We start from the raw sequence: 25,167 nt of genomic DNA, 5'->3' as shown, positions 1-25,167 counted from the left end.
ACTCTCTCTCCCTTACATCAAATAGGTTACCAGGTGGTGCCAACTGTATGTATGTTTGTCTACTCCACATCCCCACCAGCTCCGCTCAGTGTCAGACCTCCATCATCTCTCAGCTTTAATTGCTACAACCCCCACGAATATTCTTCCTCACTAGTCTAGTATCCACAAAATAAGTCATCTTTCTAGAAGGCAAATCTGGTCATAGGTATTCCCTCTTTCTAACCTTTAAGGAGCTTCCCCTTGGTTACAGTCTATACTACTTAACATGGCTTACAAGTCCCTGAGAAAAGATGACTTTTAGTGACCTTTCCTGTCTCACATAGTAGTATTCTCTACCCTCCCCCATCCAAGTACACTGATCTTTTCTTTCCTAAGACTCCTCATGAGCTATCAGTATCTGATCCTTATGCCTGTTCTGTTTAGAATACTCTCGTACCCCCTCTTCTTCACCTGCCCCACCCCCATCAAACTCATCTTTCTGGTCCCAAACGTTACTTCTATCTTGCCCTTCTTAGATGGAGTTAGGTGGTGCTCTCAAGATCCCCTATACTAATCCAATTACAGTGTGTGGCAATTGTTTGCTTCTCTGTATCTTCCATCTGATTGTGAACCCACAATCAGGTCTATAATAGACCAGGTACTAGGTCTATTATAGTCACTTTTTCATTCTTTAGGCCCTAATCTTGTTGGTTGTGCATGGACTAATATTTTTGGTAGCTGAAACGGTCTAACATTAGCAATTATACATATTATAAACTATATGATACTGTTATGAAAGTTATTACCATTTGTCAGGTAAGCACATGCTAAGCATTTTCATATGTTATCTTGTTCAATCCTTATAACAACCATGTGACATAAGGACCATTTTACAAAGTAGAAGCTAAAGCTTAAGGAGGTGAAGATAATTGCCAAAAAGTCCATAAAACCAGTAATTGTGATCCAAATCCAAGCCTGTCTGACTCAAAACAGAACTCTTAACCCTTTCATTATAGTTATACAGTTCTTTCAGCCAGTAGACACTTATTAAATATTTGTTAAATATGTTATCATTTATCATTAAAAATTAATGCCAAAAGAATACTAGAGACTCTATGCCCATTTCAGCAAAATGGTTTTAACAATGGAAATTACTCATTTGATTTACAACTTTGATTTCTAACTTGGGAATGATAAATGCAATTTTACAGACTTTTTTGTTTGTTTCTAATTTATTTGGATTACAAAAATTTCTATTGATCCAATATAGATATGATGAGATATTCTTTCTTTTGTTCCTTTATAACTAATCATCAATACAAAATCCATGTTTGACATACTTTAAAGCAGAATTCGGAGTATACTAGAGCTATATTCCTTGACCTTCCACTCTACCTTGGTGAAGAATTTGACTAATGCTAGATTTCACAATTGATAAGAACAAGTTAATATTTAGTAAATATGAATAATGCACTGAAGACTTTCCTTCAAAATATATGGCTTGAAGAAATCTCTGTGTTTTAGGGATGGTGTGGGAATTTATGGGTTAATATTTGACTTTTCCAGCTGCTCTGTGGAAAAGCTAAATCTCAGGAAAGTGTATTTTTCTTTGATATTATATTGTTGCTTTGTTGAGAGTCTTTAATACAGGTCATTTAAATTTTTAGGGGCGTCCGACTTTCGCTTAGGTCATGATCTCGAGGTTCGTGGGTTCGAGCCCGGCTTCAGGCTCTGTGCTCACTGCCAGCTCAGAGCCTGGAGCCTGTTTCAGTCTGTGACTCCCTCTCTCTCTGACCCTCCCCTGCTCACGCTGTCTCTCTCCCTCTCTCCTAGAAATAAATAAAACATTAAAAAAAAAAAAAGGTCATTTAAATTTTTAATATGCTTAGTGTACACTAGAAATATTTACTAATGCACAATGTACACAATGAAATATTAATACTAATATTTTGATGTTGTAGAGCATCTCATTTATGTATGATTTAAGATACGTATGTACAGATATCTAAATATATATAACAACAGTAAAATGTCCACCTTTAAAACAGTACATACTTAGCTTTAAAAATAAGTATTTTTTCAAAAATAAAAATATATGTATTTTTATGTATATATACACACACATATTCTGATCCTTTGACCCTTAAATTTCAGATTTATATTTGAATAAATGTATCACTTATTATAAATTGAACTCCTATTAAACCCTATAAATACGCTTCCTGCAACAAGCCAAGTCTAAAATAAAAGCATAAACATTCTAACATCAAGTCAGGGAACAAGAAAAGGCCATTTAATCATTTACTCTTAAAAAATATTGTGGAGTATTTTATTTGCTGTGCTTTGTTTTTCTTCATCCTCAAGGTCAAAATCATTTGCTATAGTAGAGAACATTTTTAAAAAGAAAGAAATGTTGCATAAATCCACTGAGGAGGGAAAATGCTCTTCCCATCAGTGTTGTAGTTATTAAGTGGTTATTGAATGCCCTGGTGTAAAGAACAAAGTGGATGCTTCAGATAACGATATGGCCCCTGCGTTCTCTCGACTCCCTTATTAAGTCAGCCTGCCAGAAATACATGAACAGTACAGGTCAGTGTAGAATTAGCTTGAGAATCATGTGTGAAAATATACATATTTTCAAATAAATTAGCTGATTGGGAAATCAGTATATTAAAGATTGGTTAATGCCTTAATAAACATGAAAATGGATTTTTCAGTCTATTAATTTCAAAAACTGGAAGAATTTAATGCTTTATTGTTTGAATGGTGAATTTCAAAATAGAATTAAATTTGAATTTAAAAACAAAAAAGGAAAAATCACTTGGCCTTATTGGTTTTTAAATCAATAAAATACTTGCTTGAGAATGTCCTATTTTTGCTGTTATCAAATGTTTTTAGTATTTTATAGAGATGGATTCCTTCCACACATCTAAAAATCTTTTTTTCCTGTTTTTGTGTAATTGTGTTACTACTCCAATAAAATAAAGAACTCAAAGCCAACAATTCATTTCCACAATGAAAAATATAAGAATATATTGATAAAAATACATAAAAATGGTTTTGAAAGTTTTAATACCATTCTCTTAGCCTGTGATAAAACAAATAAAAATTAAATAGGGACACTGATCATTTGAATAATAAAAGTAATAAAAGTAAATATATCACGAATGTATATTATCTCAAAGTTTACTTATGCAGAGAATTCTTATTTTCTTTTTTGTCGAGAATTCTTATTTTCACTTGCCCATGTATATATTTATATAAATTAACAATATACTGGATAGCCAAGTAACCTCAATAAATGCAAAATAGATAATATCATATAGAGCTATTATCTAATCACAATACAGTTAAACTAGAAGTTAATAGTAAAATGATAGAAAAAATTCTAACCACTTGAAAATTAAGAAATTCACTCCTAAACAAACATTGAGTTAAGGAGCAAAGAAAATACATAAATAGCTGTTTGGAGAATAAGAACATTCTCTGTCAGAATCTGTGAGATAGAACCAAGTAGTCATTGAATGTCTTAATATTGACAAGAATAATCAAGAAAGACTGAAAGAACATGACCAAAAACTTAGTTTGAGAAATTAGAAATTAAACAAAATGAAGGGAATATAAGTAGAGCAATTAATGAATTATCAATGTAGCAGATGCTTTTAGTAGAGCAGTGATTCTTAGAAAAGAAACCAATAAAGCACACAGAGTTTGGCATGGTTGGCAAGAACCTAAGATGACCCCGAGGACTCTTGCCCTTGGGTATTCCCCAGCCTATGAGCGCAGTTGAAATCTGATTATGATGAGGTACCACTTCTGTGATTATGTTTATAGCTAAAGGGAGATTATCCTGGGTGTGCCTGACCTAATCAGATGAACCCTTTTAGAGTAGTTTTCTCCCACTGGTCATGTAGGAGTAATTGAGGGAGAGAGAGATGCTCCGGCTGGCGTGGAAGAAAGACTGCCTATGGGGGCCTATGTGGCAAGGAAATGTGGTGGCCTCCACTTACAGAATGGTTCAAGGCCATGAGCTAGCAGGACAGCAAGGACTTCAGCCTTAAAACTGCAAGGAAATGAACTCTGCCTGTTGGTAGGTCTGAACCTCAGATGAGAACCGCATTCCCAGTCAGCGCCTTAACTTATCCCAGAGAGATCCTGAGCACAGAATGTGACTATACAATTGGCAAAAATGGCACGTTAAGGAAACTCGAATGATCTTCTGTTTATAGAATGCAACAGCAATCTGGTAAGAACACAAACACTCCAGTAGAAAAATGGACAAAAGACAGGGACAATTGACAGAAAAAATAAACGTAACTGAAACGAACCTCAAGAGTCATGAACCTTAATTTTAATAAATTAGTATTAAAGTACCCATAAAATACTTTGTACTTTTCACTTTGGCCAATAAAAAAAAAGAGGGAAAAAGTAGCAAAGGAAAAGAAACAAAAATAGGTAAATAATGCAGTAATTCACTATGCCGAGAAAGGGGTTCTAGGAGACAGAGACTTAGTACCGATCTCAGAATATAGTATCTCCCAATGAATGTCTAGTGATTAAATGAATACTGCACATAGGACTAGTACAGAAGTTAACTTAAAAGCCCAGTTATATGTGAATGGTTTCTTTGTTTCCACGGTGGGCGTAGCGTTTACTTTTGCTTCTCTCATCCTGGGTCAGAGATGATCATAGGATTTTTCTAGACACAGATCCAGCACCATGGCTCATCTATGCACACCAGCAGCCATACCCACCCTGAGCTCTTACTGCCTGTCTCTCCCTGAGTCCAGGTTTCTCCCTGCATTGTCTTCTTAGCACTTTCAATATCATATCTATCATGTACCATTTCAAATCCTAAAAGACTACAGAGTGGTAGAACATTACAGCAAGAACTTTAGAAATCATTCCTTCATTTTACGTGTAAGACACTGGCCCAAAGAATTCTTTGGGAAAAACAATACAGAAAGTGAGAGGTTGAGCCCTCATGTTTAGAGACTTTCTTCCCACTGTTATGGTCTGAGCCAGGAGAGAGGTGTAAAGATGAGGTTATTAGTGACCCACAGCTGACTAACCTAAAAAACTAGGTTAGCTTTTTCTTTTTTTTTTTTTTAGAGCCAACCACATCTTTATTAGTCTCTGCACCAGGGCCACTGGAGTCCCTACCTGCAAGGGAACTTTAACAGACACCACAGAAATGAGGGGGAGTCTTTGTAGATTTTAGTAGAAGTGTGATTTGTTTTAAAACATCACATCAGATTCTGCTGGTAGATGGATTGAAGAAAGGCTCGACTGAAGGCCATAGATTGTTTTAAAAGTTCTTGGAATGATCAGCTGAGAAATGGTGAGAATGACAGATGTGCTTGGCTGTATAAAATAGTTTACATCATCTGCGTACTCCATATGTGAATAACCTGCAACATGATAACAATTCATGCATATTTTCTGCATGCATGCAAATAAACAATGTGCATAATTAGTACAGTGATTTGGGTAATCAAATATGTACAGAGGTAGCACATCCAAATAAAATGAACTTTTTAAAGTTTATTATTTTTGAGAGAGAGAGGGAGCATGAGAGGGGCAGAGAAAGAGAAGGAGAGAGAGAATCCTAAGCAGGCACCATGCTCAGCACAGAACCCAACACAGGGCTCGATCTCACAACCATGAGATCATGACCTGAGCTCAAATTAAGAGCCAGACACTTAGCCACTGAGTCACGCTGGTGCCCCTAAAAAGAGCTTTTAAGTTAGAAGTTTTGAACCCTAACTTATTGACCGATTGTGTATGTTTGCCAGGTCAGTTACACCAGTTGTACCGTCTAGGTCCAGTTTTCTAATCTGAATATAAAGTTCTCTAGGGTCATTTTCCATTTCAATTCTTATAAGCTTCTAGTAAGAAAAAAAAAATACACAAAACACAAAAAAACTTGAGAATAATTTATAAAATCTATTTGATTGGAAGTGTATGTTTTCCACATAGTGCAGCTTTCATGGTCTGCTGCTCACATAAGCACAGTTGTTGACACTTTGCATAAGAAAGTTAAAACAGTTTACTTTTTTTCCTTGAGAGAAAAAGAGGGGAAAGGAGCATGTTTCTAACATAGTTCAATGTAACATAATCAGGAGAGTGATGGCCCATCACCTTCACTATATTCTATTGGCGAGAAGGAAATCACAGGCCCTGTCCACATGCAAGGGACAGGAGTATAGGAAGGTGTGACAACAGTGGCCAGAATTCGGAGACACAAACTTAGAATTCTGTAACCACGGACTGCCACGGAAGTATTTTCTCACACATAAAGAAGAGATATTGTTACATACTACTTGTCATATTGCCAATCCTTTTTTAGGTCTATAGGCTAAAACCTCTGAAAGAGCTTTCATTTTCTCAAACCACAAAAATATTCTCTCTTCAACTGATACAACCTCCCAGTTAGTAGGGGTGTTAGTGACAAATTCTAGTTGTTTTGTTTTTGTTTTTATATCTCTGTGCATTAGCTTACATACAAGTTGCTTTTATCTAGGGTTCTTAGATCTCCGGAATTTTTTCTACCTATCACCTTGTTTCCATGGAAAACCATGTTACTAAATTCTATATAATCTTCCCTATTATTTACCACACTGTTTTTCTTCCATTTTCATATCTTCTTGTTGAATTTGGGCATTCATTTCCCTGGGTTTTGATTCAACTCTAGTTTTTTAATACTTTTTAACATTTGGGGGGGGGAGTAATGTTTATTGATTTATTTATTTTGAGAGAGAGAGAGCACCTAGGCACTCACATTTGCAGTGAGGGAGGGACAGAGACAAGGGGAGAGCACAGAGCCTGACTTGGGGCTCCATCTCATCAAGGGTGAGATCATGACCTGAGCCCAAATCAAGAGTCGGAAACTTAACTGACTGAGTCACCCAAGCACCCCAACAATGGTGGGGGTTTTTTTTAAATTTTTCATGGGGCACCTGGGTGGCTCAGTCGGTTAAGCTTCTGACTTCGGCTCAGGTCATGATCTCAGTTTGTGAGTTTGAGCCCCACATCGGGCTCTGTGCTGACACCTCAGAGCCTGGAGACTTTCAGATTCTGTGTCTTCCTCTCTCTCTGACCCTCCCCTGCTCATGCTCTTTCCTTCTCTCTCTCTCTCTCTCTCTCTCAGAAATAAATAAAACCTTTTAAAAAAATCTTTCATGTATCACGAATGTGTAAAACACATGGTACTATGGAACTGCTCTGCCTGGAACTTGCCTCGTTGGCCTTTATCTTCCTCCTAAGGTTGAAGTCTCCCTCTCCTCAGAACATAGGTTGGAAACCTCCCTTCTGCAATAATGACAGATACTCACCTTTTATTGCAAGATGAATAGTAAACATTTACATGATTATTGATTGAGAATTTAACTGTACTGTTCATCATCTGCAAAAACTCCATTTCTCTAAATTCTGAAGTACATCACTGACCAGGTAGAACTATAAGAATTACATGCTTAAGTTTCATTTTGGTGCCCTTTTCTCTTGTCTTTGTTAATTAATGATCTTATCTTTGAATGAAAGATTTTGGGTACCTTTATTTATTAATGTTTTTATGTATTCTAATCTACTTTTATTTAATACATTTATTATTTAATTCATTAATTTTAAATTTTATTTATTAATGTTCTTTATTTAGCTCATCAATCGAAACCCTCATTGCCTCCCATATTTTGGCTAGGCACACTTTAGCTCAGTTATTTCTGTATGTTTTATTTCGTTTGTTTTTCTTTCCTCTCTCACATTTAAATATTCCTTGATTTACATCATGTGTAAACTTCTAGAAAAAGCACTGACATTTCTCTCTGGTTAGCATAGTTTCTCTCAAGTAGATTACCTGGCCTGCACCCACCTGTCTGTGGTTTGATCTTGCTAACATTGACTGGTCAGTTTATCTGATGTTATTTTGACTTGAAAGATGGGACAAGTTTCCCTGGCTAATATTGGAATCAAGGACTATCCTGCCATGATGGGGCTTACCAGGCTTCCTTTGCAAAATGTTGATTTCATAAGTTAGTTAAGCTAAATATGAGTACTATATTTTAAGTCTAATTTGTGGGGTCCCTGGTGGCTCATTCGGTTAAACATCCAACCCTGTTTCAGCTCAGGTCATGATATCATGGTTTTGTCNTCAGCACAGAGCCCGACGCGGGGCTCGAACCCATGAACCGCGAGATCATGACCTAAGCGAAAGTCGTATGCTTAGCCGACTAAGCCACCCAGGCGCCCTGAGCCCTACGTTGGTTTCTGTGATGACAGTGCAGAGCCTGCTTAAGATTCTCTCTCCCTCTCTCTTTCCCCCTCCCCAACACACGCTGTCTCTGTCTCTCTTAAAATAAATAAATATAACACTTGTGGGGATGAGCACTGAGTGTTATGTGGAAACTAATTTGACAATAAACTATTAAAAAAAAAAAAAAAGAAATTCAAAAGGAAAAAATAAATAAATAAATAAATAAATATAACTTAAAAAAATTTTAAATAATAAATAAATAAAATCTAATTTTTAATCATGTCCCACTCCTGAAAGGCATAGGAATTCCTTCTAGATCTCAAACATTAAACTGCTTCATTTCGAAAAATGATAGACACTTCCATGAAAATGTTACCTCAGGCCTTTTGTTCTAGCCTGTGTTTATCATTGGCATTTCTGCGGCATTGCTTTGGCATGGGTCACACCTATAGTTCATCATCTAGGATTTCCAGTTTCGGTTTTTTCAAAGTGGACAGAGATGTTAAGAACCTTGTAAATCAACCTGAATTAAGCAGCCTTCCAGAAATACAGATCCCCTGTACCCCCTCCTTTAAAAAAATATTACTCACACCTAATTTTACAAGTTTCTTTCATGTGTACGTATATATGTGGGGGGGGGGAGGATTTGCTTTTATATGTGTATATATAAACTTATGCAATGCTTTCAACTTAGCTTTTATGGATATAACAACTTTCTTTTCACTCATTTTATCAAGTTATGTAAGAGTTAATTATATAATTACACTAAAGTGGTACACAGATAACATGATTTGAAAACAAACATAACTTGTTCTTTTTTTAAATGTTTATTTATTTTGAGAGAGAGAAAGCTGGTGAGGGACAGAGAGAGAAAGAGAGAGAATCCCAAACACACTCCACGCAGAGTCCGACAAGGGACTCGATCTCACCACTGCAATAGCATGACCTGAGCTGATATCAAGAGTTGGACACTCAGCTGACTTAGCCACCTAGGTGCCCCCGAATATAACTTATTCTTGATAAGTAAGCAACTCACCTGGTGAAAGCAGAAATACACAGGTGTGATAGAATAGAACCAGCCATTTGAGCAATTTCAGCACACCAAGTGTATCAGTCATGGTGTTTTACAGAGAAGATGCCAACTACTGTTAATGTGGTAAGTCAATTAGAATAAAGGTAGGTTAGATCAAAAAAAAAAGTAATATGTGCCCAAAGCGTTGTGCAGATAGAGTGATAAAGGAGGTTTAGATGAGAAAGTAATTATCATTCTTCCCCAGTGATGGGCAAAAATAACCACTATAAGCAACAGCCAGAAAACACTAAGAAGTTCACCTTGGCTAAAAAGCACAGCTACTGTGAAGGATAGATTTGAAAAATTTGGTGCTAAGTTGGAGACAAAAAGCTTCGTCTGGCAATGAAATATGATACAGAGGTATTCATTCACCAAATATTTATTGGGCATCTAGCATAGAGCAGGCTTCATGGTCCACAAAGTTCTAGATTTAGGTGAGGCTAGAATGAGGGTGATAATTATTATGTATAGCTCTCCAGAGAAGTGACAAGGATGAACAGAAAGCTCATAGGAGCTTGGAAGATGAGACTGAGAGAAGGGTTATTTCAAAGGTGTAATTTAACAAATTTGAACTTAGATTACTGTCAATATTAGAAAAGAATAAGAATAAAGGGGAGTTGGAGTCTGTTTGTTCAAAGAATGATACTACAAACAACCAAAATCAGAAACTTGGTTAAAGGAGTAGGTTTAGGGGGTGCCAGGGTGGTTCCGTTGGTTGGACATCAGACTCTTGATCTCAGCTCAGGTCTTGATCTTAGGGTCGTGGGTTCAAGACCTGCCTTGAGCTCTGCACTGGTGTGAAGTCTACTTAAAAAAAAAAAAAAAAGTCATGACTTTAATTGAGAGCGTGTTTCATTTGAGTAACGTTAGGCACACTTATACTTTCTTAACAGTAGCTCATGCAGACAGTAGAATATGCTTAACAAGTGTTTGGAAACTAATCTGTAAGCATCTATAGGATTACTTGTTTATACCTAATAACTGGTACCATATAAAATGTTGAGTTGTCAAACAATAGCTTATTTTAAAGAATACTCTTAAGATTAAAGTTTGATATATTGGCAATAGCACGCTCATCTGTAGAAAATCTGAACTAGTTAGATCTTTAGTAACTGTGCTAAAAAAAAAAAGGTAGCAATTTATTTATTTTATAATCATCCAGGGAAGACACATCAGAGAAGGATATTTAGGGGGACAATCATTGGGCATTTGATAAAATTAGTTTCATGTTATTTAGGTTCACATCTTTTAACCTTAATATTCACAGTTGCTGATTGTAAATCAGAAATCTAGGCAATTAACAATGATATTTAGCAATGGATATGAAGTTTGATATGGAGTCAGATATTTGGCATCATATGTGAAGAACTGTGATCAGCAGAAAGTGGATTTGTCCAAAATTTTTAAAGACTTTGCAAGTATTACTTTAAAAAAAATTCCTTATAAGTTACAGTAATACTACATGCCAAAGAGTTTTATCATTGCCTACACTTATGTTATTATTATGACATTTGCCTTATGAGAAGTATATAATTAGTTTGGCAGGCTTACTGTAAATGAAAATTAAATAGAACTCATGTCTATAGTTACCAAGAAGACAGCTTGTTGCAGCTGATGAAATAATTTCCATGGAGATACTGAATATTTATTTATATTACTTAAAATTCTATTGTATTTGTATTATATAAAATTCCATTAGTTTGTGGTGTGAACAGGTGTCTTCATTTTTTTGTTTCTTTGTTTTTCACTTCAAGAGTGAATTGTAGATTCTCTTCACCTGTTATACTAATCTTGCTATTTTGTTTTATGGATTATTTTCAGTTTTAAATTGATGGAAAAATTGTAAGGGTGTCAGTACACTGTTTAAGAAACAGTGTTGTTACACAAAAGATAGAGCGTGGGCTTTGGGTCAGGAATAATTCTCAAATCTTGGCTTTCTCATTTACTAGTTACATGACATTAGACAAGTTATTTCACCTGTCTGAGCCTCAGTTCCCTTATCTGTAAAATGAGAACATTTATACTAACTTTTCTTACCCCTCACCCTCCTTATGGGGCTTCTCTAATTCATAGGAGAGTGGTTTGCTTAATATATGTTTCTTTCAGCTATTTTTAACTTTATAACATAATAACTTGATTTCATGCTTACATGGGAATTATGGAAAAGGGGATAACATAGACAATTTCCTTACTTCCTTTTCTTATTCAATCTGTGTTTTGCTTAAAATCTCTTCACTTCAAGGAGAATCCAAAATCAGTTTATAGCACTAATCCTTTCTTCCTAGGCTATTACCGAAATTAAAGTGACTTATGTCTATCTCATGCACAGAAACTTAATGAAAGCAGCAGCTCCTCTGAAGGCAGCACTGTAGACATTGGTGCACCTGCAGAAGAACAGCCTGTAGTGGAACCTGAGGAAACCCTTGAACCTGAAGCCTGTTTCACTGAAGGTAAAGAAAATGACCCTCATGTTAATCTTCCGTTTACAGAATGCAGGTTGTTTTAGCTGTTGATCCCCTAAGATGAATCATTCACAATAGGACAGAACCTTCAGTAGATCTATTTGAATTACTTCTAATAGGCTAGCAGTTTTTAAATCTATTGTTATTTTTGGCTATTTCTGCCCATTTTGTGTAAAAGATCATGAACATAGAGAAAAATATTTTAATGTGGTCAAAACAAGCGACTGATTAATATTTTTAAAAATAAAATGGTGATTTGACAATAAGTGGGCATCTTTTTTATTTTTATTTCTAGAAAGAGGCTTATGGGGCAGAGGGAGAGGGAGAGAGAGAATCTCAAGCAGACTCCACACCCAATGTGGAGCCCTTTGTGGGACTTGATCCCACAACTGTGAGATTATGACCTGAGCCAAAATCAAGAGTGAGCCACCCAGGTGCCCTACAATAACCTGGCACCTTAACATTAGTCAAAATTCTCATACAAAGAATTTGCCTTGAAAATAGCTTTCTGGGGGTGACTGGATGGCTCAGTTGGTTAAGCACCTGACTTCAGCTCAGATCATAACCTCAGGATGCATGAGTTCGAGCCCCAAATCAGGCTTTGTGCTGACAGCTCAGAACCTGAAGCCTTCTTTGGATTCTGTGTCACCCTCTCTCTCTGCCCCTCCCCAACTCAGAAATGATTGCAAATGCTAAACTGTACTTTTTTTTTTTAACAAAATCACCATTTTCCAATGGTCATTGGATCAAGCAGGAAATAAGCTGTGCCCCATACCTGATACCTGAAGAGTATCTTAGTTGAGCCTGGTACAATATGGACAATATAGCTTTAAGAGCTTTGTCTTCCCTGTGATCGTATTTCCCATGGTCTGATTTTCTTGGGAATTTGAGTTTTAAAGATCTGAATATATTTGCATATTCTCTCTTTAGTGATCTCTTCCTCAGAGGCCCAGTATACATTATTGCCTTTTATCTTCCATATAAATTCCACACGTTACTCAAAGTCCTTCTCAAAACTACCTTCATCTGACAATGGTGGAAAAGAGCTTATTATTCCTCTGAACAGCTATAATAAATACATCCATTTAATTCACCTGATGATTGTTCATATATTATCTTGTGAGAGCTTTCCTCTTTCTGTTCTGAACTGTTAAATGTATCTTTCTGTCTTTCTTCCTCTCTCTGTCCCTCTTCGTCCAGCATACTTGACTTTTTCTTTTTAATTTTTTTGCCTTGAGATAAGGTTCCTGTATTTATATCTTTCCTTGAAAACAAGAATGTAAGGCTCTTAGTGGCAAGGTCCATGTTCTGTATCTTTTGTTTCTTATTGTATTTTTTTTTTTGAAAAGTGATTTGTATCTTCCCATGATGCTTACAAAGGCATTCACAGGTATCTGTTGATTTTGAGTGAGTAAAGCAGTACAAAGAAGGAAATGACAAATCAAAGCAAGGCCAAGCAACCACATTTTGGTGGACTAAATTAATATTGAAAATTATATGAGCTCTTCTAGGAGCACCGCAAGAAAACAGTAACAAACCCAGCATTGTTGGGAGAGATCTACATTATTATTCCATAACTTCTTTAAAAGGGAAGTTTTCTGGGGCCCCTGGTGACTCTGTTGATTAAGCATCTGGCTCTTGACTTCAGCTCAGGTCATGATCTCACAGTTTGTGGGTTGGTGCCCCATGTCAGACTCTGCGCTGACAGTGCAGAGCCTACTTGGGATTCTCTCCCTCTCTCTCTGCCCTTCTCCAGCTCACGTGCTCTGTCTCTCTCTCTCAAAATAAGTGAATAAACTTTTAAAAAATAAGCAAAATAAATAAACTTGAAGCTTTCTGTTTATTGTTAATTTTTAATTTGAAGTCCTTTACTAAAGTGACTTCAATGGGGTGCAATAGGATGACATGGTAGAAGGTAAAGCCACTTTATATTTGTACTTTATACAATTTCTTTCTTGGATAATTAGAGTTGAGGCAGAAAAAGCAGGTATTATCAGTCAGGTAGGGCACCATTTAAAGAGGCTGAATAATTTTCACACCCTCACACAGCTAATGAATGTTAGCTTATTACTCCAGGATTTGAGAATTTTCCCAACAAGAGAGAGATGATAACTGTAGTGAAAAGATGAATCAGGGATGTGCCAAAGAATCTTATTGAAGCAGTGGAAGTTACTTTATCTACTCCTGTTTGCACATTATACTTGCAGGCTGTGTACAAAGATTTAAATGTTGTCAAATCAGTGTGGAAGAAGGCAGAGGGAAACAATGGTGGAACTTGAGAAGAACATGTTTCCGAATAGTTGAGCATAACTGGTTTGAGACCTTCATTGTTTTCATGATTCTCCTTAGCAGTGGTGCTCTGGTGAGTGAATATTAAGCAAAAGTGGTACAATATTAAGTTTAAAATAATCTAATACTGGTGACTTACTAATCTTTCTATTACACTGTTGTAGCATCCAATGCACTTTTTCCCAAACCCTCATTCTACATCCAGTTTCATTTTCATGGCCTCAGATATCACCTCTGTTTGGCAGACCTCAAACTGTTATCTCTACTTATGACTTCTTCCTTAAATATTGAAACATCTCTATATCCATCCAGCCTGTGTTCACTTACCCACTCATATACCCACACACCACCCCGTCTTCTACCTGTCTCCAACACATTTTTAATTACCCCCACATCATATCTTCCAGATTATAGACTTAATGTTTCAACTATGCATTTCTGGATTTATTTTTACTATGCATATATATAATTTCTGATAAGCTATTTATTAATTTTTGCTTGCTCCTAAGTAGCCTAGAAAATTTGTCCCTCCAGCCCATTCATTATAACCAAGGAATACAAAAGTTCAATTACTCATATTTTAATAAGAAAGTAAACATGGCGGGGTACCTGGGTGGCTCAGTCGGTTAGTCATCTGACTTCAGCTCAGGTCATGATCTCACGGTCTGTGGGTTAGAGCCCCGCATCGGGCTCTGTGCTGACAGCTCAGAACCTGGAGCCTGTTTCAGTTTCTGTGTCTCCCTCTCTCTCTGATCCTCCCCAGTTTGTGCTCTGTCTCTCTCTGTCTCAAAAATAAAAAAAAAACGTTAAAAAAAAAGAAAAAAGTAAACATGGCAGCTTCAGTGTAGTTAATGGAAGCCCTGTGATGGAAAATACATAACATCTAAATTCTTATGAACCCTGTTTCTGAACAGTATTATTATTATCTCTTTATGGACAGTCAATAAGTCCTTAGGGACTACTTCTCTGTCCCTTTTAAATTGTGTCCACTATTCTTACACTACTCAGGAAACAATGAATATTGGTGACAAAAAAAATTGGGCAGCATGCCTAAGTGATTCACTTAAAGATTGGTTTTTCTGTATACGAAGATGGTTTTTATATCAAATTAATTTACATTTGAATGAAAATTGCTTACAAAAATATAAAACATAACATATAGATAACATTTTAGAAAAACACTGATGCAAATAGAATACTTAAGCCATAAGATAGATAGATAGATGACAGATAAAATGAGCTTGGACGATTGAAATACAATTACTTAAGTTTCTTTAATTTATATTTATAATTAGAATATAAGCCTATATTCTCTGGTGTCATAAAGTTTTTTTGCATGTCACTTTAGACAAGAAATAGTCTTTTGCCCTGAAAAGAATGTAAGACTTAGGGGTAAAGTATAAAGTGCTTTCATATTGGAAGGACACATATTGCAACCTAAATGAGAAGTATTTTCATCTTGTCATCATGGTCATGCTGTATCTCTGCCAAGAAATATAAACTATCAACAAAATAATGGGGAGGGGACAAATGAGCCCGCCTACGTAGTGAAATTGGGTGAGGTGATGACCAATTACAGTTTCTGCTTTTTGAAAAATAGAAGCCTTCACTTTTTATTTCTTCAATCTTTTTACGGGAAAAAAATCAACTGAAGAGAGCAAAAGAAATGAAACAAAAGGAATATAAAACTTCAGGCTGAGGTAGCACCATTAGGATATAACATCAAGAAATGTTTCCTGAACAAGTCAAATTAATTTGTGAGAATTATGCTTTTACCTCTTTCTTCGGGCTATAATATCGATGGAGAGTACAACTTTTCCCTGATACACTAGAAGATCTTTGAGAGGGTTCGGAAAAAAAAAAAACCCAGCAATAACTACTCTTCTCCAATAGAATGTCATATGTATACATATAAAATCATGGAAAATATATATTTATGATCAGAAAAATAGCTTATAGAGTATAATAGTTTTAGAAAGCTAAAAGATATCACTTTTCTTTATAGGCATTTGAAGACATATATATTGATCAGCGAAAGACAATTAAGACGATGTTGGAATATGCTGACAAAGTTTTCACTTACATTTTCATTCTGGAAATGCTTCTAAAATGGGTGGCATATGGCTATCAAACATATTTCACCAATGCCTGGTGTTGGCTGGACTTCTTAATTGTTGATGTAGGTATCCTCCACATCTTTATCTCCCTTCCAGGATAGTTTGTTTTATCTGTATACTGATTCTAAAATAGTGAATCTTTGACCACTATGCTGAGTTGATAGGATGTTCTACTTAATAGACACTAAACAAATTCACCAAATGATAGTGTTGTAGTTTTTGAAAGAATTTGGCTAGTTTAGTACTGGTTTAGCCTGGGGGGGTCAGGGGCAGGGTAGGATTTATGGTGGTTTTAGGGTATGTTGCTTAAATTCCTTATGTTGTGAGTCAGAGAATTTGACTCGCATTTGAATCTCAGTCCCATCTCTCATGGATTGTGTGCCACTGAATAAATTACTTGGCTCCTGGCTCTGTGAAACGGCGATATTAGTATATACAGTAATAAAGGCACTCAATAAACAGTGATGGTGATGACAGCTACCATCATTTTTTTAAAATTCTCTTTAATCTACTCAAAGTTTTTAGAGAGTAGCTTTAAAGTGTAGATTATATAGATTATACTCCATTAGAGGCAGTTAAGTATACAGACTGTAGGGAAAAGCTCTACTTCATGCAGCAAGAGGAGTTTCCGTGGGATGTAGACTCAACTTGAAGCAAGCCCGAAAGGTACCAAACAGCCCTTCACAGATGCCCAATTATTAACAGTACTTTGTCTACCCTAAAACAGGTGGCTGCCTCTGGAGATTTATTAAACAAAATGTTTCATGCCATAAGTTTGGCATAATTTCAGCTCTAGAAAAGTGTGTCCAAAATATCACAGACTTCGTAGGCAATAGTTTTTATCCCCAAAAGATAATAGATAATAATACCGCAGGACTATGCAGGTTTGTTGTGGAAAGTATTTCCAGAGCTAAGAGTCACGCATATGTTATATCTCTTTACTTCTGAACAAAGGCAAAGCCAGAGCTATTTGAAGAAAAGGTTAATAATGTTACTATGAAATGAGTAAATTAAGAAAAACCTCAAAAAAAAAACAATTGCTTTATCACACAACAGAAAATATTTCTAATATGGAGGTTTCAAGCATTAGAAATTATATTATTTCAACTCCCCAGAATTTTTCACACTACATCTTCAATATAATTTAACCTTTTTGAAACTTCCTGTGCTTTGCTTTTCTGTATTATGATTATTACATGTCTGAAATTTTAGTGAAGGAATGATGATTTTATTTATTAGTGTAAGTTGAGTTTTTTAATTGTCAGATTATAAGCACTTTATTTTTATTTTTTTATTGTAGTTGACACACATGTTACATTAGTTTCAGGTATACAACATGGTTAAGTTCAATAGCATGAAATATATAAAGGAATAATTCTAGAGAATTTTATCATCTTGCAATAAAAATATTTTTACTTTTCAATATTTTATTTTAATTATTTCATTAGGATCAGTGCAACTCTCTTAAAAACACACAAAAAATTATAACACGTTGTAAGTAGTATAAAAATATATTTAAATATAAGGTAACTTAATATACTTGAAAATAGAAAATTTTGCAAAAATAGTGTCCATGTATTTGAAACTGGCCTATACTAGCCACTTTCAAATCAAAGAAATTGTAACTCTGTTTGGATATGGAGTCTTGATAAATCTTTATTTAGAGAATTATATACCTAACATTTTGTTTCTTCGTACTTATGTGTTTCATACAAATGATGTAAATCCATTGATTTATTTACTTGTTAAAGATTAATTATGGCCATTTTCAGCCAGGTAACCATGGCAGAAGCTGTAAGTCTAGTATAGAAAAATTTGAGGAAGTTTCATGATGGAATTACATGTTAAATTACATTATTTACATAAGAATAAACTTTAGAGAATTGAAAACAGAAGGTTTTAGCAAGACAAAAAAAAGTCACCTTCATAAGTCAGCTTTGAAATCAATGTGCTAAGTTTTTTATTTTTTGAGAGTATCAATTATAATTAGTTGAACATACGATGCAGGATTAAAATTTCATGCTTTTTCTGATACAATAGCAGTTACTGTATTTTATTACTAATGATGCAAAGCCCCAAATTCAGCAACAGCCATTAATAAGGAAAGGATATGTATTCTTCACCTGAGTGGCTGAGTCAGTTAAACATCCAATTCTTGATTTCAGCTCAGGTCATGATCTCACGATTGATAAGATCGAGCCCTGCCATAGGCTCCACACTGACAGCTCGGAGCTTGCTTGGGATTCTTTCTCTCCATCACTCTCCCTCTGCTCCTCCCCTGCTCTCTCTCTCTCTCTCTCAAAATAAATAAATTTAAAAAAATAAAGGATAACCAATGACATTTTCTTACACCTGGATTTCTTCCTTTTTGAAAGTTAATCTTTATCTAGTTTTTCTATTGCTCAACTAATTTATTAGTAATAAAAAATGTAGTTGAATCTATTCAACTAATTTATTAGTTGAGAAATTAATAAATTACATGACATTTAAGGGTTTTTTATTCAACTAGATTTAATTAACATCCTGAAAGTTACTTTCTTTGTATAAAACTGAAAATACTTCCTTAAAATTTTAAAAGCATTACTGAAAAGATCAACCATTTATCTTCCAAGCAAAAATCCTATTTATTATACTACGTAGTAAATACAAATTGATTGATGATTTAATTTATTTATTTACTTATGCAGGTTTCGTTGGTCAGTTTAACAGCAAATGCCTTGGGTTACTCAGAACTTGGTGCCATCAAATCTCTCAGGACACTAAGAGCTCTGAGGCCTCTAAGAGCTTTATCACGATTTGAAGGGATGAGGGTAAGGAAAAATGAAAGAACCTGAGTATTACATGTAGTCAAAATTAAATTAAACTACATTGAATCAAATTTTATAAAAGGAAAACCCATGCATGCAAAAGGAATGGCAAATCCTTGCAAAATTGCTACTTTATCATTTAATCTGTTGCATATTTACTTCTGGGTGATATGCAAGAGAATTTAGGCCTCCCTTGAAATGATACAGTATCATTTATCTGCTGTGCTCATTAAAATGACTTTATTTCCTAATCTATCTTGGGAGTTTCCTTAAAAACCTGTCTATAAAAAAAGCAGCTGCACTATTAAAGTACTATGTGTCATGATATGATAATAATCAACTTAAGTGAATTCTACATTACATGCTTCTCATTTGTGATGACCTAAATTGTACTTAATGCGTTTTACTGAAAATAATGTGAATCACACATGTGCCTAAGTATGAGTAAATGAAAAAAAATTTTTAATGTCATTTTGTCTGTATAATGCCAAAGTTTGCATTATTTGAATATAGCCAAGGGTAGATACTAAATATTGACTGAATTTTAAACTTAACAAAAGTTATATTTAATATAGCCTCAATTTATAATGACATTAATATTTTTAATTTATATAAATAGTAATACTAACATAAAGATTATATGTAAATCCGCACCATTTTTCATGAAGTAAAACATTTATAATGAACAGGAAATGTAATTTTGATTCATTACCATAGATGATTCATGATTCATAAATTAAGCATAACTCCCAATTTCACTTGAGTCACACAAAATTTTATAGTACTCCTTGCAAGGAACAATTAAATTGTTCCCTGTGATTCATGACAGGTTAGAAATGTTGTCATTATAGACATACTCTTTTCCATGCCTTTTTAAAATGCACAAAGCATTGATATATAAAATGTATAACGAAAAAATAGTTCTGTTTTTTAAAATCAAACATTATTTTACCAAACAAAGCTACTGAATTAAATGTGATTCCAAAAGAAAAACGTTGCTTTTTTTCTGCCTAAGGTTTAGTTGTTTACGTAAACTAAGTTTTACTGAAGACTTCCATTTACATTTTCTAGGTTGCTGATGGCCTTCTGTGTTCTTTTAAAATAAGATTTATTGTAAATGTCACTCTTTAAGAACATGAGACTTGTCTTTAATTTCCCTAACATATATAAAAAGTTTTTGTCCTCATTAGAAACAATTTAACACAATATAATGCAGTCTTATTTTATTTCTCACAGAGATCTTCACATATTTACTAAAATGTAAAAGGAAATTCTCCCCAGGGTATGTAAAAATTAAGTTTATTTTCCAATTAAAATGTCACTTTCTTTTGTTTCAGACTGGCAGTTTCAGTTCTCGAGAAAAGTGTTATTTTTATACATTCTACTTGAAAATGTATTGCCTGAATCAAAGTAATACCTTTTGAAAGTCATCTGAAATCCAAACAATGCTAAGTATTTGAAGCTGTTATGAACATTTTAAATTTAACCTTTTGAAAAAGTATTACATGATCAAATGGCCAGATGTTCCCATATTGAACACTTTATTTCCATTAATAATGTTGGTCTTGTGGGTCTACCTCTGATTTTTACAGAAATAACCTTCTCTAATTGTTGATCAATAGTGCTTTTTTTTCATTATAAGGAGAGGTTAACTTGTGCAATGAGAATTTTAAAAACATAAACTTATTGATGCCAATAGGAGATGATCTCAGCATTTAAATTCTAGGATTTATGAATGTAGTTCCTTGCCTCATAATGACAGAATATCCACAGCCCNCCTCAGCCCTAAAATGGCTGACATTTCAACACATGTTTGGCATTGTAGAGACAAAATAACCTGATTATTAATTCCATTTTTGTGTTTCTCGTGCTTGGATTTTTTTTTTACTTTGTAAAAAATGTAAATGTGGATAATGGTGAGGATAGAGATAATAATGATGATTATAATTGGGAAGTGATATTTGAATATATTCAGAAACTCTCATTTTATTCTTTTCCCTAGCAGCATAAAACCACAATAGCTGTGTCAGAGTATAAATCAAGCACTCATTTTATTTTTGTTGATTTGTCACTTTTCAAGCATGTGCTTTTGTGCAACATTACCAAATAAAGCATGTTGTATAGTGCTTGACACGAAGTTAGAAAGGAATAAATTATCATCACGTTGCACTTTATGTTTTGCATGCTTTATGCACATTTCTGGCTGACAGCTTTTAAACATTTACTGTATTTCAAATTTCCAGTCCAAATTTTTCAACTTGTAAAACTGAACTGAGTGAATTGATGTCGTGACTATCTAGAGTAAAATAAAATTTGTACTTAAATTTGTATTTTTAATTTCCTAATCTAAGACATTTTAGATACCTTCTTTTTCAAAAGGACTCAAGTCTTGATTCATAGGGAAACAGACAGAGACCATCATATACAAAAAGTAACACCAAATGTTCTGTCATATCAGATTTCTAACTAATAACAAACTATATATTTCTATTTTATATAGGATAATCTTGCTCCAACTTGGATGGGGTGGAGCGCTGGTTCCTCCCCTCAGCCCTTTATTATGGGTACTGTATTACCCCTTTTGCTACCTTTCATCCTTTCACTGTGACTTTGTGTAGTGGGGTGAGGGAGGGATTGGGAACGGTACTCACCACAGTAGGGAAAATACGCTATATTCTAATCCCCTATTTTCAAGTGCCTGAAATTTTCTTTTGAGAAAAATACCTTTGTGAATTTACCCTCTGTGGATTTGAACACCAACGGTTCATATCTTTCCTGAGTTTCACTGAATATGGTTTAGTTATGTGTACATGGAGTTCTCTATTTATGGGGAGATTATCTGATTGGTGAGGGTGGGGGATCTGGTTTAGAATGAATGTGTGGAAATTTTAACTTGTCAATTGATGGTGCTGTTTGAGGCATAAAACCCTTGCCATTTTTTACATTGGTCTGGGTCCTGAAAACTGCCATCCAGATACAAGCAGGCAATTCCCTGCCTTGTTAATATGTGTGAGCAGATGCTAGGAGTCAACATTCCAGCTTTCATAAGACTGGTATTGATTGTGTGACCGTATTCATTTTTATTATATGAAAGTTTATGAGGATTACTTTCAAAATGTAATGAAGCAAAAATATGTTAAGAGTTGAGTAAGCACATGTGATTTGTGTTTTAAATAGAAACAAAGTTAATATAAAAAAATCCACTTATTCGAACTATACAGGCTAGAATTCCCACCTATAAATAAAACAGAAATGTCTTACCATGTGTATTAAATAGAACTTAATGTAAAAACCCAGTTCTTAGAGTAAGTCACTCCCAAACAACTTTTTAGGATCTTAGAAGATAACATGATGAAAACATCAATAAAAATGAATCCATATTTGTTTTTTCTTGAAGTTTAAAAATGATATACAAGAAGGAGAGTTTCTATTTTTGAGAGAGATAAAGTTGGAGTTTTTGTTTAGATAATTGATGTATCATATCTTTCAAAGACAATTATCTTAATTAAACCCCACAACACAAATGTAGTCATTAGATTCTTAAAAGACTCTACTACTCTTCTTCATACTTAAAAATGTGTGATTTTTACCTTATCCCCTTTTGATTTTTATTTGTGTAGTCTTTATATTTAGATTAGAGAAGCATTAGCATCCATGAGTAGTATTATTTGAAGTTCAGAGAAATTTGTTCAGACAAGACATTTTTATATGTATCAAAATTCCTAACAATTTGCATACTTAATTGTCAATCCTTCATTTTGTGTTGATTTAATAAAAATGCAGATAATAAACCAGATACAAAAGAGCCTTTATAAGATTGGATTGTGCTAGAATAGAGAAATTCTACCGATGTCTTGCAAAGCATTTGTGAGAAGAAGCAACATCAAGTACTAAGGTAGTTCCTTCCTTAGACATCTTTTCTGCATCCTGAAATCTCTATCTGTTCTTTCTAATGTATTCAGGCCATTTCTTCCCAGTGCCTTCACCTCCTGGGAACCAATTACTGCAGATCCCTAGAGCCTGAAAAGAATTAATACATCTCCTTCTGTGCTGAACCAAGGAATGGCTTAGGGCTCCTGGGAAAAGACAATCCTTTCTCTGAACTTCATTGCTTAATTTAATGAAAATTTAAATACTATGGACCTTTGTACAGTGTATTTCCTAATACTATGCCAAATGTTTTCCAATATTTACTGTTTGAATCTTAATAAAGATAACCTGTGGACCAAATATATGAAAACATTGCAAATAATATCCTGAAGACACTGCTTCAGAGCACTTGCTTGAATCATGAATTACAGAGAGTTCATTTTAATGCAAAGAGAATCCTCTGTTTCAACGTAAACCTCTCAAACTTATTGGCTAGCCCACAATTTTTTGTGTGTCCAGTTCCTTATTTGCATCTCATATCCAAAAATAACATTAAAAATTATGTTTTCATCAATAAATGCTAAGCTAATCTTTACTCCTCTCATTCATTCAATCAACCATTCTTTTTTCCTATATTCAAAGCACTCTGTTACATCTCTTTATTCAAAACATTCAAGGCCTTGGAGAAGTATAATATATTTTTGGATCTTAAATTAAAAAAAGGAAAGCCTTTCATCTGTGGAGTTTACAGGCATGCAGGTAGCTCTAATACAGAGCAATCTGGGAACCAGATAAATGGGAACAACTCCAAGGTGAATCAGTGAGGTAGAATGGAAAGAGAAAGCACTAGGTGCTACTTCTAGTCTACTTTCTGAACTTAATCTCTTAGCCTCATTTTTCTCATTGCCAACAGAAAACATCATACTAAATTATTTCTATGGTCCTGGCCAGCCCTGGAATTCTGATTCTTAAATTCAAAAGAGGAAACGTTCATCTTTATTTTGGAGGCTAACATGGAGGGTGAAGTGAGGCTCCGTGAAAGAAGTGCTACGTGAACTAGACCTTGTAGAAGAAAGAATGTTCCAGAAAGGGGGATACTGGGCAAGGGATTCCAAAGGCATCTCAGTTGTCTGGTAATTGTATTAGTAGGGTTGGCATGAAGGGTAGGTGGCTAAGGAAGTTTAAACTGGAAATGTAGTTTGTGGAGTGATTTGAATATCAAGGTAAGGAAAATATTTGATAATCAGTGGGGATCCCTCAAGTAATTTTAAAGTGAGACTTAGGGATGATGAATTCATCTTACGTGGATCAAAGGAAGGAGAAAGTTATAAGACTTTGACAGTAGTGTCAGTATGACTTAATTAAGGCCAGAGATAGGATGGATGCTGAAAATGGAAAAGTAGTAACAGAGGTGAAAAGGTTTTTGAAGGAAGAAGTGTGAGACATGCAGACTGACATGAAAAGAAATTCAAGAAGTAGGTAGNTGTAGGTAAAAAAAAAAAAAAAAAAAGTGCATTTTAGTGTGTACTTTGTGTCTATACAATAAAAGTAAGAGGTTTTTTTTAATCTGGATGGTAGGCAAAATATTCAGAAAAAGAGGGAAATAAGTAACTTGCCTTTAGCTATTAAATTTTGAATCCAAGAGAAATCTAGGTGTATCCGCATATTTAAAATGAAGTATAAAAGAAGGATTTATTCAATGAATGTATTACTTCAAACAGGCAAATAAGATATGGCAAGGTGCCATGGTTCAGCTTGGTAGGCTGCATAGGCTATATCACCTGGATCTGCCTGGATAATTCAACCAGTTTAAATGTTTATGCTCACTCATTTCCTTACCTTTGCCGATAGTGGTTTTACGGTTTCCTTCGGCCCGCTTATCACACCGTTTTGGAACCCCAGAAGGCCTAGAGTTCTTTGCAAACTTTAAACAAGCCTCCGGCACATGAGGAATTGGCTCATGTATTTGTTTTCTCAGACAGGCAATCAAAAAACATTGTTTCTAAAAATACACTGGCAACAAATGGCAGATTGAAGATATTTTGATGCCTATTGTTTACATTGGATGAGATTGACAAGAATAACAGAAGTACATAGGCAGAATTAACTATCAGTTGTTCAAGTCCGAGGCATCTTCTGTCACTTACGAGCATTTTAGGGCCTGTGTTTATCTTCCCACATAGCGACTCAGAATATGGCTCCAATGGGCACTGTGGAGGAGGGAGCAAGAACAGCCATCCCTACAGTGTTGCCAGATATGAAAACTCAGATCTTTGAATCTATGACCCAGAAATTAAGATAAGAGGGGAAAAAAAACATG

The 25,167-nt window shown here is 34.8% G+C and overlaps 1 protein-coding gene across 2 annotated transcripts in view; it reads left to right on the top strand.

Moving 5' to 3' along the window:
* Nucleotides 1–25,167, top strand: part of SCN1A (sodium voltage-gated channel alpha subunit 1) — a 183,627-nt gene that overhangs the window by 143,833 nt on the left and 14,627 nt on the right. For both annotated transcript variants that reach the window (XM_077751142.1, XM_077751141.1), the window contains 4 exons: nucleotides 11,632–11,752; nucleotides 13,972–14,126; nucleotides 16,059–16,232; nucleotides 18,858–18,980. In XM_077751142.1, the coding sequence (XP_077607268.1) occupies nucleotides 11,632–11,752; nucleotides 13,972–14,126; nucleotides 16,059–16,232; nucleotides 18,858–18,980 (573 nt within the window). The remainder of the gene's footprint in view (nucleotides 1–11,631; nucleotides 11,753–13,971; nucleotides 14,127–16,058; nucleotides 16,233–18,857; nucleotides 18,981–25,167) is intronic.

Source organism: Crocuta crocuta, unplaced genomic scaffold, assembly GCF_008692635.1.
Source record: "Crocuta crocuta isolate KB4526 unplaced genomic scaffold, BGI_CrCroc_1.0 scaffold219, whole genome shotgun sequence".
Classification (NCBI taxonomy): domain Eukaryota; kingdom Metazoa; phylum Chordata; class Mammalia; order Carnivora; family Hyaenidae; genus Crocuta; species Crocuta crocuta.
This window is presented reverse-complemented; position numbering and strand designations above follow the sequence as displayed.